Source organism: Microcaecilia unicolor, chromosome 4, assembly GCF_901765095.1.
Source record: "Microcaecilia unicolor chromosome 4, aMicUni1.1, whole genome shotgun sequence".
Classification (NCBI taxonomy): Eukaryota; Metazoa; Chordata; class Amphibia; order Gymnophiona; family Siphonopidae; genus Microcaecilia; species Microcaecilia unicolor.
In genome coordinates, this window is record NC_044034.1 from 226284524 (window position 1) to 226299336 (window position 14813).

At 41.6% G+C, this 14813-nt stretch overlaps 1 protein-coding gene across 2 annotated transcripts in view; it reads left to right on the forward strand.

Moving 5' to 3' along the window:
• EPS8L2 (EPS8 like 2) overlaps positions 1 to 14813 on the forward strand; it is a 278628-nt gene that overhangs the window by 170541 nt on the left and 93274 nt on the right. For both annotated transcript variants that reach the window (XM_030201298.1, XM_030201299.1), the window contains 3 exons: positions 10362 to 10498; positions 11577 to 11656; positions 13291 to 13417. In XM_030201298.1, coding sequence (XP_030057158.1) covers positions 10362 to 10498; positions 11577 to 11656; positions 13291 to 13417 — 344 coding nt within the window. The remainder of the gene's footprint in view (positions 1 to 10361; positions 10499 to 11576; positions 11657 to 13290; positions 13418 to 14813) is intronic.

Below are 14813 nucleotides of genomic sequence, written 5' to 3' on the forward strand. Positions count from 1 at the left end.
CTGTATCAGGGTACTGCCATCCTTCTGGTGGGAATGTGCTGAATCCAGCCCTTTTCCCAAAAGGGACATTTTTATTATTGCGGGGGTGGATAATGGCCAAATAAGACGTCCATTTTGGGCAGCCTCCCCCCCCCCCCCCCCCCAAATAATAAAAATTTCCTTTTTGCCCGTCCTTCACTCAGCTGAGAGACCCGGAAGTCTCTGAGCCAATCACAACGCGTTTAGCTCAGCTAAACACACTGTGATTGGCTCAGAGACTTTCAGGTCTCTCAGATGAGTGAAGGACGGCCAAAAAGAAAGTTTTTATTATTGCGGGGTTGAATGATGAAGCCTGCAGCATCGGAGCCTGCAGCAGGCCGTGGAGGGGGTGAGCGGCGCGGCGTCAGCAGGCGGCACAGGAGGCATATTTGGCATGCGCAGAGCAGCCAGCATAACGCTTTGCTGCTCTGCGCTTGCTCGACCGGCCGATTGGCTGACTGTTTAGTGATGGAATAGAGAATTCAAGTGAGCTGCAATGAGCAGCTCATTTGCATTCCCTTTCCTTGATGCGCAGCCGTTCCCTACCGATTCACTATGGATTCGGTAAGGGAACGGCTCTTCCGACGACTTTAGTGCATCTTGGCCTAAAAAATAAGATGGGAGAGTTAGAATATATAGCACAAAATAAAAGAGGTAGATATAATAGGCATCTAGGAGACCTGGTAGAAGGAGGATAGTCAATGGAATACTGTGTTATCATGATACAAATAATACCCAATGATGGAATGGATCAGATTGTGGAGGGGGGGAGCATTGTGCCATATATTAGAGGGAATTGAATCAAACAAAATATTCTGCATGAAGCAAATAGCATGGAATCCTTATGGATAGAAATTCCATGTGTGAAGGGAAAGTGTATACTAGTAGGACTGTACTACTTTCCGCCAGGAGAGAACGAACAAACTTTATAGTGTCTATTGAACAGAAATTCGCTGAACCACAAAGAGAACTTTATTTAAATAGCAGAATGTTGTGATAGACCATGCTGAAAACTGCTGTCAAATCGAACCGTAAGAGAATCATAGCCTTTCCTCTTGATAGCATGCTTTTCGCATCAGCTACAGTTGAAAAAAGGGTACTTTCCATACTATAACATGGTCTGAACCCAAACTGCAAAGGATTTAAACAATTATATATTTATCCAAAACTCCATCTTCTGTTTAACTGAAGAATCAGTTTGCAGCCCTCAAGGCAGAAGAGCTGAAAACTAGGGCTGCTCATCGATTAAAATTTTTAATCTCACAATCAATCGTGAAAAAAATTTTAAACTTTCAATTAATCACATAAAACATTCCCACTCACATTTCCTCCTGTTCAGTACAAAATATAGATAGCAAGAACTGACATGTTTCAATTACTAAACTGAAAATAAAATCATTTTTCGTACCTTTGTGGTCTGGTGATTTTATTTTTCTAACCATCTTGTTCCCTGTCTCTGTGCTCTGAACTCTGTTTCCAAGACCTTCTGTCCATTCACTATATCTTTTCTCTCCTCCTTTCTTGTTCATTCCCTCCCCTATATCCATCTTTCATGTCCAACTTTCTTCCATTTTTCTGCATCCTTCTCATGTCTATCTAGTTTCCAACTCTTCCCTTTCCCTCCATCCATGGGCTGCAAATTCTTCCTCTTTTCTCTTTCTTTCCCTGCCATCTATGTGCATTTCCCTTCTACTACCTTCTGTTGATGTCCACCATCTTCCTTCTTTCTTTTTTTCATCCCCCATTTCCACATCTATCCCTCTCTTCCCCTGCCATCCAGCATCACCCCTTTCTCTCCTCTTTTCCCGCTTTCTCCAACCATCCAGCATTGCTTCTCTCTCTCCATCATCCACCATCTACCCATCTCTCTCTGTTTCCTCTCACCATCCAGCATCACCACTCTCTCACTCCCCCCACTGTTCAGTATCACCCATCTGTTCCCTCTCATACACCACCATCCAACGTTATTCTGTCTCTCGGTCCTGCCCCCCAACCATCTACCATCACTCCCTCCTCCTTTCCCCACCACCACTACCAAAAAACAAAACCATCATCTGTCACTGCCCCACCTCTCTCTCCCTCTCCTCTCCCCACCCCAACCATCTATTATTGCCTTGTCTCCCCTATATCCTGTATTGCCCCATCTTTTCCCCTCCCTATAGTGTGCACTGCTCTCTCTCTCTTCACTCCCCCATAGTGTGCACTGCCCCGTCTCACCTCATCCCCATATCCTGCGTTGCCCTATCTCTTCCCCCAGCTTCCGTATCCAGTTTTGCCCCATCTTGTCTCCCTGTCCCCTCCCACTTGCTTACTCATTTTAGTTGGTCTGGAGCTCGAGCGCCGATCCCTTACTTCTCACTTCATCGTGGCTGTAGCAGCAGCAAGCAAAGGACAGGCGCAGGGACTTTCCTCTTCATGCTGCCACTGGCTGTGCCAGACCCAGGAACAGGAAGAGAGAACGTCCCTTCGCCTGTCTTTTTCTTGCTGCTGCTACAGCTGCGGTGAAGAGAGAAGCAAGGAATCAGTGCACGAGCTCCAGACCATCTGAAATGAGTAAGCCAGTAGGAGGGGGAGAGGACGGGGAAACAAGATGGGGCAAGCTGGATTCAGGGGATAGGGAGACAGAGGAATGCATTAAGTACGTTAAAATTTTTAACGCTAGTTAAACATTTAGCATGCTAACTGTGTTATTAACGTGTTAAATGTATAGCCGTACTAAAAACATCTAAAAAAACAGGAGGAAACAAAAATCAAAAATCCCAAAGCTGCTGGATCGTGGCCAATAAGAAGCAAACGGTAGTGATGATTCTGAGGGGTACTGAGGTGCCCATCTGCCGACCAGACATGATGTCTATGGAGGTGCGCTGTCTGCTTGGTGCCAAAATTTGAGATGTAGCGGAAAGATTGCCTAGACTCATCAAGCCCACTGACCACTAACCTCTGCTGCTATGCATGTTGGCACAAATAACTACAAGGTATCCTAAACATATCAAATGTGACTTCATGGCTCTGGATCAGACGGTGAAGCACCTAGGTGCACAGGTAGTGTTGCCATCGATCCTTCCTGTTGAAGGTAAAAATGAAATGAGGGAAGCTTGCATACTGGAGCTAAATGTGTGGCTGCGTGGATGGAGCCAGCACAAGCACTTCAGTTTCCTAGACCACGGGATGATTTTCCAAGAGCTACTGAGTAGTGATGGTGTCCATCTTTAATGGAAGGGATAAAGTGTCTTCAGTAGCAGACTGGCTAAAGAGGGCTTTACACTAAATTTGCTGGGGATGGATAAGAAAAGCCCCAAAGTCACTAATAACCCTCAAGATGTTAAGACATCAAATATCCTTATAGAAAAGGGAAAATAGAGTAGCATCTGGAGAGCCTTGTATACTAATAGGAAACAAATTTCTAGATCTAGAGGCTACCATGATAGAAGCTGACTTGCATTTAGTGGCGGTCAAGACCTGGTTCACAGTGAACCATGATTTGGATATAGTTATACCTGGCTGTAATCTATTCATGAAGGACAGGGTAGTAAAAAAAAAAAGTGGAGTGACATTATATGTTAAGAATAATATTAAATTGACAGAACTGCAGGATATATGGGATAAGGAAGAAGCACTGTGGGTTAAACTGGTAAGAGGGAAAGGAAAATGTATTTACATTGGTATAGAATGTAGGTCATCTTCGCAGTCAGAAGGAATGGACAGAGACTTAATTGAAGACATCCACAAGATAGCTAGGAAAGGGGAAGTACTACTGATAGGTGATTTTTAATATGCCAAACGTCGATTGGGGTGTCCTTGCTGTGTGGTTGCCTAGAAGCAAAGGGATCCTGAATTTCCTACAGGAAGAATTGTTTCAGCAGTGAGTAACGAAACCAACACGGGATGGAGCTATTCTAGACCTGGTGCTTACAAAAGGGGAGAATGCTTCTGATGTTGTGGTGGGAGATCATTTGGTATCTAGTGATCACTGAATGGTATGGTTCAATATTAAGACAAAGGAGAAGAGGGCGTATTCAAGATTGAAGGTCCTAGATTTCAGAAGACCTAACTTTGCACATGCAGGAATTTCTCAAGCAAGAGTTAGTTGGATGGGAACTGCTGAAAGAAGTAGAACAGCATTGGGCAAAAATGAAAGGAGCTATTTTAAAGGCAACAATCCTTTATGTTAGAGAATTATGTAAAAGTAAGGGGGAAAGAAGGCCGCTCTGTTTCTCAAAGGTAGTAGCTGAAACATGTAAGGAAAGAAGGTTAGCCTTCATATGTTACAAAACGTCTCAGAAAGATGAAGACAGGCAAAAATACTTGGAAAAGCTAAGAGAAGCTGGAAAAGCTGTCAGGAAAGTGAAGAGGCAAGTGTGTTGTCTAGTAAGTTTTGTCTCTTTGTGGATGATAACAAACTCTGTAATAGAGATGGTGTGGATAGCATGAGGAAGGATCCGGCAAAGCTTGAAGAATGGTCCAAAAATTGCCAACTAACATTTAATGCTAAGAAATGCAGGGTCATGCACTTGAGTCACAAAAACCTGAGGGTGAAGAGCTTCTGTGTACAAAAGAAGAGCGGGACTAGGGGCTGATTGAGAAGAGCGGGACTAGGGGCTGATTGAGTGTATTGACCTTAAAGTGGCCAAACAGGTAGAAAAGATGCTCAAAGCCAGAAAGATGCTCAGGTGCATAAGGAGAGGGATGACCAGGAGGAAAAAAGAGGTGATAGTGCCCTTGAACAAGTTTCTATTGAGGCTCAATTTAGAATACTGTGTGCAATTCTGGTGAACACACTTAAATATAAACAGGATGGAGTTGGTCCAGAGGGCGGCTACAAAATTGGTCAGCAGTTTCCATCATAAAACATACAGGGACAGGCTCATGAACCTCAACATCAACATGTATACGCTGGCAGAGAGGCAGGAGAGAGGGGATATGATAGAGATGTTTAAATATCTCTGTGGCATTAATGTACAGAAGGTGAGCCTTTTTCATATGAAGGAAACCTCTGTAATGAGAGGGCATAAGATAAAGTTAAGAGAAAAAATGCTTAGGATGAATCTGAGGAAATATTCTTTCACGAAAAGGGTGATGGATGTATGGAATGGCCTCCCGGTGGAGGTTGTAGCGACGAAGACTGTGTCAGAGTTTAAGAAGGGAGGAGTTAGTGGTTATTGAGGATGGGCTTCACTAGAGGCAGGTCATGCCAGACAAATATGATTGATTTATTTGACTGGGTGACCAAACAGTTGGTCATGGGAGGGGCACTAGATGTGGTGTACTTGGATTTTAGCAAAGCCTTTGATACTGTTCTGCACAGGCGACTGATAAATACTGTAAACTGAGTGCCCTCAGTATGGGACCTAAAGTGACTGACTGGGTTAAACACTGGTTAAATAAAATGAGACACAAGGTAGTGGCAAATAGAGCTTGCTCTGAGGGAAGGGATGTTATCAGTGGTGTACAGCAGGGATCGGTCCTCGAGCCATCTCTTTATAATATCTTTGTGAGTGATATTGAGGAAGTACTGTCTGGTAAGGTTTGTCTGTTTTCAGATGATACCAAACTCTGTAATAGGATGGATATCTCGGAGGGTGTGGATGGCATGATCAAAGCTTGAAGATTGGTCCAATAATTGGCAACTAAGATTTAATGCTAAGAAATACAGGGTTATGCACTTAGGTTGTAAGAATCCAAGGGAACAGTACAATATAGGAGGTGAAGTGCTTCTGTGTTCAAAAGAAGAGTGGGACTTGGGGGTGATTGTGTCTGATAATCTTAAGGTGGCCAAACGGTAGAAAAGGCGACAGTCAAAGCCAGAAGGATGCTTGGATGCATAAGGAGAAGGATGACCAGCAGGAAACAAGAGGTGATAGTGCCCTTGTATACAGTAAGTCTCTGGTGAGGCCCCATTTAGAGTACTGCATGCAATTTTGGAGACCAAACCTATTGAAAAATGTAAACAGGATGGAGTCGTTCAAGAGAGTGGCTAATAAATTGGTAGATGATCTCTGTCATAAAACAAATAGGGACAGGCTTAACATGTATACGTTAGAAGAGAGGCGGGAGAGAGGGGATGTGATAGAGACCTCAGTGGCATTAATATACAGGAGGTGAGCCTTTTTGAAATGAAGGAAAACTCTGCAATGAGAGGGCATAGGTTGAAGTTAAGAGGAAATAGGCTTAGGAGGAATTTAAGAAAATACTCTTTCACGGAAAGGGTGGTGGATGTGTGGAATGGCCTCCCAGTGGAGGTCGTAGAGACAAGGCCTCTGTCAGAATTTAATAAAGCATGAGACAGGCACGTGGGATTCCTTAGGAAAAGGAGGAGTTAGTGGTTACTGAGGATGGGCAGACTGGAAGGGTCATTTGGCCCTTATCAGCCGGTCATGTTTCTATGTTTTCATGTTTACTCTTTTGAAAAGTACAAAGACTAGGGGGCACACGGTGAAATTACATGGTAATACTTTTAAAACAAATAAGAAATATGTTTTTCACTCAATGAATAGTTAAGCTTTGGAACTTGTTGCCCGAGGATGTGGTTTCAGTGGTTAGCATATCTGTATTTAAAAAAGCTCTTGACGAGCTCCTGGAGGAAAAGTCTGCTATTGAGATAGACATGGGGGAAGCCACAGCTTGCCCTGGTATTGGTAGCATGGAAAGTTGCTACTATTTGGGATTTTGCCAGGTACAGTACTTGTAACCTGGATTGGCCACTGTTGGAAACAGGATATTGGGCTTGATGGACCATTAGCCTGACCCAGTATGGCTATTCTTATGTTCTTCAAACCACTATAGTTCCCTAAAATGTGAAGGTCAATTAGTGCATCCTTTACACACTAGTTATGTGTTACATTCTAGAGGGCTGAATCTGACAAAAGAGGTTAAATGTAATATTTTGATCCATCCTCTTGGTACCATATGATAATGGATTTGTAAAAGTGAGGCTATTCCTTGGTATATGACAGTACGGTTGCCCATTTTTGGAAATGCAGATTTCCTCATAGGCATGACTAGTAAATCCTTTGAAGTTTGGGAGGCAAGGGGCAGAATACTGGGGATCAATATAGTGGATGAAGAGGGCCATGTTTCATTATATCCCAGCTTTAAAAATCAAACTCACTTGTTGGAGAGTGATAATCCTGCTTATATACAAATAGGCATTCTATTCAGACACTACCAGTTGCACAGTTACAGGAAAATATGGTGGAGCAGATTGAAGAGACCTTTGTATTAGCTACTGAAACCGATTACAGCGTTTTCTTTTTATCTATAGTGTTATTGGCAGATCACACTATTCGATTTGGCAGGTTGGGCAGAGAAGTAGCTATGAGATTTAAGGAGTTGATAAAGCACAAGAATTATTGACGGCATTATTAAAACATTGTCCAGTAAAATTGATCAATGCAGATTTGCAGGAATAATGTTATAAATTTATATTTAGAGCTTACATTGCAGCAAACAGGGAAGTTAAGATGCACATTGCTGAAGATAGTTGCTGCTTGAAATATGGAACAGAGAAAGCTAATTTGGGGCACTTTTTTTTTAAACTGTTTATTCAAATATTTTGATAATAAGCAAGTACAAAAGTACATCATTCAACCTCAAGCTGTAAAGTCAGCACTAGGGTAGGAACAAACCTACCCCCTGCTCCCAAAACCCACTTCTTCCCAGCGCCACCTCCTACCTCACCTCCTACCTCATCCTCTTTACCCCCCCCCCCCCCAACTGCTGTTCCCGCCACTAAAAGAGCACACATTGTTCATTCTTCAATGAGCACCAAGCCCCTCCAGCCAGTACCCTCCCCCATCTCACCTCACTAAGTAATCTGACCCATATGATATCTAAATCAGCATTAAAGTAAGCTATGTCCATTCTTGCTGTGCAGGATCATCAAAACATCGATGATGTCTGTCCATAAGTTGCTCCAAATCACAAACCACTGTCAAACGAAGTTTCCAGTCCTGTACAGTAGGTCCATTAGATTGTTTCTACTTGGCTACTATTTCACACTTAGCTGTGGCTAAGCACATCTTCTTGAGCCGAGACTGCAACTTATCGCCCCTCTGGTTCCCCACTCCAAGCACCTTTTTTAGCACTGTAGAGTTATTAGGGTTTTCTGAGAAAAACTGTTAATATTCAACAGTTATTGTGGCTTCATTTGCCCCTCCAGCCTCAACTCTTCCTATTGATCAATTCTACATTTATGACTCTTTAAAGAAGGGCATGCGTCCCTCATGGGACGACATTGAAAAACTCACCTGCACATAAGATACAGGATCCTGTCTTGCCAAAGGGATTGTTTTAATATCTAAACAAATTTTTTTTATAGTAGAGAAAGGGGGTGACGAGGTCTATTTCTGTGGATAACATTCTCATCAGCTCGTAACCTTGGGGTCATCTTCGACTCGTCACTCTCCTTCTCTGCACATATTCAACAGACTGTTAAAACCTGTCATTTCTTTCTCTGTAATATCAGCAAAATTCGCCCTTTCCTTTCTGAGCACACTACCAGAACCCTCGTCCACACTCTTATCACCTCTCGCTTAGACTATTGCAACTTGCTTCTCACAGGTCTCCCACTTAGCCATCTCTCTCCTCTTCAATCTGTTCAAAATTCTGCTGCACGACTAATATTCCGCCAGTGTCGTTATGCTCATATTAGTCCGCTCTTCAAGTCTCTTCACTGGCTTCCTATCTGTTTCCGCATACAGTTCAAACTCTTCTTATTGACCTATAAGTGCATTCACTCTGCAGCTCCTCAGTACCTCTCCACTCTCATCTCTCCCTACATTCCTCCCCGGGAACTCCGTTCACTGGGTAAATCTCTCTTATCTGCACCCTTCTCCTCCACTGCTAACTCCAGACTCCATTCCTTTTATCTTGCTGCACCATATGCCTGGAATAGACTTCCTGAGCCGGTACGTCAAGCTCCATCTCTGGCCGTCTTCAAATCTAAGCTAAAAGCCCACTTTTTTGATGCTGCTTTTAACTCCTAACCCTTATTTACTTGTTCAGAACCCTTATTTTATCATCCTCACTTTACTATTCCCTTATCTCTTGTTTGTCTTGTTTGTCTGTCCTAATTAGATTGTAAGCTCTGTCGAGCAGGGACTGTCTCTTCATTTTCAAGTGTACAGCGCTGCGTATGTCTAGTAGCGCTATAGAAATGATAAGTAGTATTAGTAATTATATTACATGTTCATTTTGGCAATCAGGAGTATATAGATCCATTGACGAATGTCAAATCCCCTTAATATTGTACATTAGAGAAATTTGTTATAGGCCATGATATTAAAAAGACTTAGAGTGGATAGAAGGGATCCTCGAAAATGGAAGATGTATCAGCAAATCTGGGAACCCATTTGGATGGCTTTACCATTGAGGGTGCATAGCTGGTTGCTTAATTACTAACTGCTTTGCGATTTGATGGTGATTATCTTAGTCCTAGGGGAGAGGTAGTGGGCTATGGTTGTTTTATTAATATTGGTTTGATAGAGGTGGCGGGGGGGGGGGAAGCTGGGAAGTGGAGTTGGGGGACAGATTTTGAAAATCTGACAAAACTTTAATCTGAGATATAATGTTTCACATGCTGTACTGCAAAATGCTGTTTCTTGTAATTATCTACTTGATTGGAACTATGAAATGTCATCGCTGATGGACTTAATTTGTTATTATATAACAGTCTTCTGTTTGAATTATGTTGAATTTGTGAATAAAATGTTTTTTTTAAATCTCAAAATAAGACTCACGTGAAATAAGGCTGCTTATTTTGAATACAGTGCCTTATGGATGAATGTCCATATAACAAAATCATCACATGGTAGACTTTCTTTGGTCAGAAATTGCCTACAGCAAATAATTCAGAGCTGGATGAGATGCACTGGTAGATGTGTTAAGGGGAAGATTGCACTATTGCTGCCTGTGCTGTACTTTTAGCTGTGGTGAAGCAGTGTATGTGAGGGAATCATACTGCTGCAGCTTGTACTGTCTGTTCTGTGGTGACAGTTTGTGTGTATATGTGTGTATATATATAACCTGTTTAGTGGTGAGGTAGTATGTGTGTGTGTGTGAAGCTTGTATTGTTGTGCCTGTTCTGTGTAGTGTGTGTGTGTATAGCTTTCTGCACTATCCCTTTTCTGTAGTGGGACATTGTGCAATATGCGAATTTATAAACCAAACTACTTAGATCTTTAATATGGCAGTTTTAAGATTTGTCTTATACTGGAATTTTGATTATTGTTGTTTGACTCTTTAAAGTTACAGCATTTGGCTAATGAACTGGTGTGGTTAGAGTTTGGTGCTCTGCTTGTTGAGTCACTGAGAGTTCCAGTGTTGACATCAATATTTTTCAATAGGGTGAACCAAGAAAAGATCAAAACTCAGAGAGAATCTATTCTGCCAGCCCAGGGACCTACTACGAGCCCCAAGCCCAAAGGATTCCAGATGAATGCCAAGAACCGTGTGATCCCTCCATCAGCGCCAAGTGAAATAGGTACAGAAGGAACTTGAGTTCTGGCCTTTAAGCAGGGATGAAGCAAGGGGTTCTAATACTCTGCAATCTATAAATCACATACTCCCCTTGCCATGTCCAGCATCTTATCTTTCCTACCAGCTCAGCTTCACCTTCACCCCCACTCCCCAACCATGCCTGTTGCTGCCAGGTGCAGCACTGTCCTACCTCTGCATATGAGATGCAGGAAAGAAATCTAGTGCCTGTCTCCAGTCTCGCAGGACTTGCAGCCGAGTTCCTTCCTGCTGTACACAGCTTAAAACTAAGAGCTGAGTCGCATGTGCTGAGGCAGAGCAGCACTCAAGGCAGCTTTTGGTATCCCCCAAATGTTCATAATATCCACAAACCAAGGGAATCAAAGTCAATCACATAACTTATAAAATAATGTGCATACTCTGTGTAATCATTTAAAATTAAGATTAAACACCTAATGACCTCAGAAATATAACTCACCCATGCAACTAACCAGAAATCTGGTAGCTAAAGGAGGGTGGACAAGTTTTTTTCATTCATCAGGTCCTTCACACTGCAAACCAAAGCCCTTAACCAACGTTTCCTTCACAAAAAGCAGTGTGGCAGAGCAAACCAAATTAAATGAATACACTGTGAAAAAGTACTAACATAACATAAATCAATGTAGCAATAATCTTTTTACACAATAGAATATCAAAATTCAGCAATACTCCTTCAAAATTAGTCCTTCACTACAGATCTTACTACTATAGATTCTCCAAATGAAAAAATTTTAAACATGTAATTATCTTCATGCTAGCAGGCAAGAAACACTCCCACCCGACAACTCCACAATCACAGTGCCTTGGAAAACCAATGTTTCTTAATACTGCCCCACTGAGCGTTCAGCAATCTTCACAGCCTCCCTGAATTCTCGTTAAGGTACTATAGCCCAATGCTGTACTGTAAGCACTGCACAAATTCTTTATAATACTTCACAAACCTATTGCACTGTAGACACTGCACACAGCCCTATGTAGTATGGCGTTGACTTGAGATAGAGGTACAGCCTCAAAACACTGACCTACTGTTCTTCTGTATCTGGCAGAGTTTGATCGGCGGAGCACCAGCTCACAGGAGCAAGAAGAATCCCGAGAGGTTTTAGCCCAGAAGATTGAGAAAGAAACTGTGAGTGGGAGACATGCGGGGATCTGTGTCCTGGGTCAGTCTTTGTGAGTGGTTACTGGGAAGAAGTGAGGGATCTGTGCTGCTGATGGAAATCCACGACATATTATCGCAGGACACGTTTATCCGTTCCTACCCTAGCTAAGATAACATTCAAGCACCTTTCTGACCCCATGTGCATTCTTCTTTAAATTAGTTCCCTTATTTTCTTACTGTGTTCCATCTTTGCTTCCACCCTATGCTATCTATTAAAATGTTTTATTGTGTTGACATTGTAAGTTGCGAAACAGAAGGGCACTTTTTCTCGAGGAAAGACATGTAGCTTCAGCTAATGTGGTCAGAGCTTACCCTGGGATGAATGTTGAATGCTGGATTACTACCTGGGTTGAGAAGCTAAGTGACTATATATTTTATTTTTGCTGTGCACATGCTTTTTTTGATTGTTGATTATCTGTTCCAGTGGTTTGTTTTCAAGAGATATGTTATTAACTTAGCACTTCATTATTCATTTTATTAACAACTTAACCGCTTTTTTTTTTTTTTTTTGCTGCAGTATTTTTTTCTCCATTAGGGAGTTGTTTTACCCTGCAGTTAGTTTCAGAGGCTTAAATTGAAACCTATGATGTGAGTCAGTTAAAGGGAAGACCATCTATGTAGGCGCCCTAGGCTCTTGAGGTTTCCTTTATTTAAATTTATTATATGTTTGAAATCCTAAGTTATTAACTATTAGAGCAATTTGTGGTATAGTAAGTAGTATACTATGCCATATTTTGTATTATTTGAATATTTTTACTGTTGTAATTGTCACTTATGTTTGACTTATTCTTGCTGTACACCGCCTTGAGTGAATTCTTTCAAAAAGATGGTAAATTAAATCCTAATAAATACATACATAAGAGCACTGATATGAGGTAGGCATGGGTATCCTTATACACAATACTTCTAACTGAACTCTACAACTTCACCCCAGTCCTAGCCTCTAGTATGTCTGTCTTGCTGTTCCAGCACCGAGCCCTACATACACCTCTACCATTGTTTTGGTTTCCAGCATTTTTCTATTCTACACTCCTTTCTTTTCCAGCATTGAGCTCTCACAATTCTGCCAACGTACTTCAGTTCTGACCTTCAGCACCCCCTGCTATTCCAGTACTCAGTTATACAGCCAGCTATGCCAGTGCAGCATGGTCCTTTCCTTCAGAGCAGTGGGTCCCAAACCTATTCTATTCACCCCACAGCTTGTCTGACTTTGTCTAGGCATAACAAATATGCAAAAGATACACTAGAAGATCAGTACTTATATATGTGACTTTATATCATACATATTTATTTTGGATATCCCTAAAACCCAGCTGGCTAGGAGTACTTAGGACAGATTTGGGAAGCACTGCTATAGAAATAACTTTAGTTTATACTGCAAGAGAAATCTTCAGTCACTTGTACTGCCATTTAATTTGGCATGTAGTTTACAGTGATATAGGAAGACATTACCAAGCAATCAGTGAGCTCTTAAATACAGTACACAGGGACTGCAGTAAAGAGCTGAATGTTCACCTCTACTCACACAGCAGACTTCTGCACCCCATTCTGATTATGTTTGGTATTTTTGATTTATGCAGTTTTCCTGGGTTTCTTTTCAGCAAACACTGAACTGCACCTTGGATGACATTGAATTCTTTGTAGCAAGATTACAGAAAGCTGCCGAAGCCTTCAGACAGCTAAACCAGAGGAAGAAAGTTAAAAAGAATAAGAAAAAAGCTCCAGCAGGTACATCTATCTCCCTGGGGGTAGCTAGCACAGTCTTCTATCTCCCTGGGGGTAGCTAGCACAGTCTTTTATCTACTCGTATAGATGATTGCAATGTCACTTTGTCTCATCCTTTTGGGAGAGATGGAAAGTGAAACATCACTAATGCTCAAGTTTCCAGTTCAGTTGCCTCTGGCAGTATGTCTGCTGGAGAGTTGCCTGGGCCCAGGCCCATGTTAATATCATAGACAGCTGATGGAACTTCTTTTGTTAGCTGAGCCCTCCTGGGACAGAGAAATATCCAGAGTACCTGAATGTAACTCACCTTGAGCTACTACTGAAAAAGGTGTGGGCAAAATCTAAATAAATAAATAAATATAGCTTGCTTGATTACACCCTGGCTTAATCAAATGCATGGTGTTGTGAAATGTCTGCTTTTATTCTAAGGGGAAAATGTGAAGTATGATCATATCTGGGGTCCTGTTTTTTTACAGTTCCAAAAGCTAACTTAGATTTGTTTTTTGTTTTTTTATGGGGGTGGGGATGTCATACAGGCTACAAAAATCCATTCTATGGAAGGTTTTGCTATACTGTAATGTTACTGGGTCTAGTATTTAAAACAAAAATACCTCAGCTCCTTTATACAACCAAAAACACATTTTGAGATGTCTGTATATATGGTAGAAACCTCCAGCCCTCCCCCTTTTTTTTCCTTTCTGCTTCTCCACCTCCTCTTTCTTCCCCTTTTTCTTAATGTGATTCTAGTTGTGAATAGTTGCTTCTTGAATGTGAGCTCCAGTTTTGCCATGATTTGTAAATGTTGCTTGTTGTACTGTGGTGAGCTCCTGCTTCTATTGTATTGTATTGTATTGAAATCCAATAAAAGATATTAAACTTAAAAAAAAAAATTGTAACATGGTATATTACTGTATATGTGCTGTTGTGTCCCCAACTTGTGGCAACTTGCTTTATATATCCAAAAGAGTCTTTTATGTCAAGTTTTTTCCAAAGCACTACTCAGTGCCGTATCACATAAGACACTTTTAAATGTGCACAGTACGTTTGCCACTTATCTCAGTGTTCTTGTCCACACTACCGTTGTTTCATGATATACTCTCTATGATGTTTAAATTGCCAGTATATGACATTCAAACTCTGATTTTCAACTCCTGAACGTTGTCACTACGCAGCTCTGAACTCTTCCGTTTGATGCTACTGCTGACGTTCATGTGTAGCTGAGAGGCTTCCTGGTGAACCTCCAAAATAAATCAAATAGTTAACTAGTCATCAGTTCCTCTATGCGTGACCGCATTTCGTGGTGCTTCTTGAGGAGGAACCACTTCCCATGATCTATGTCAATTACAACAACACACATCCTATCACAAACTTCACAATTTTATTAATTGTACAATTATAT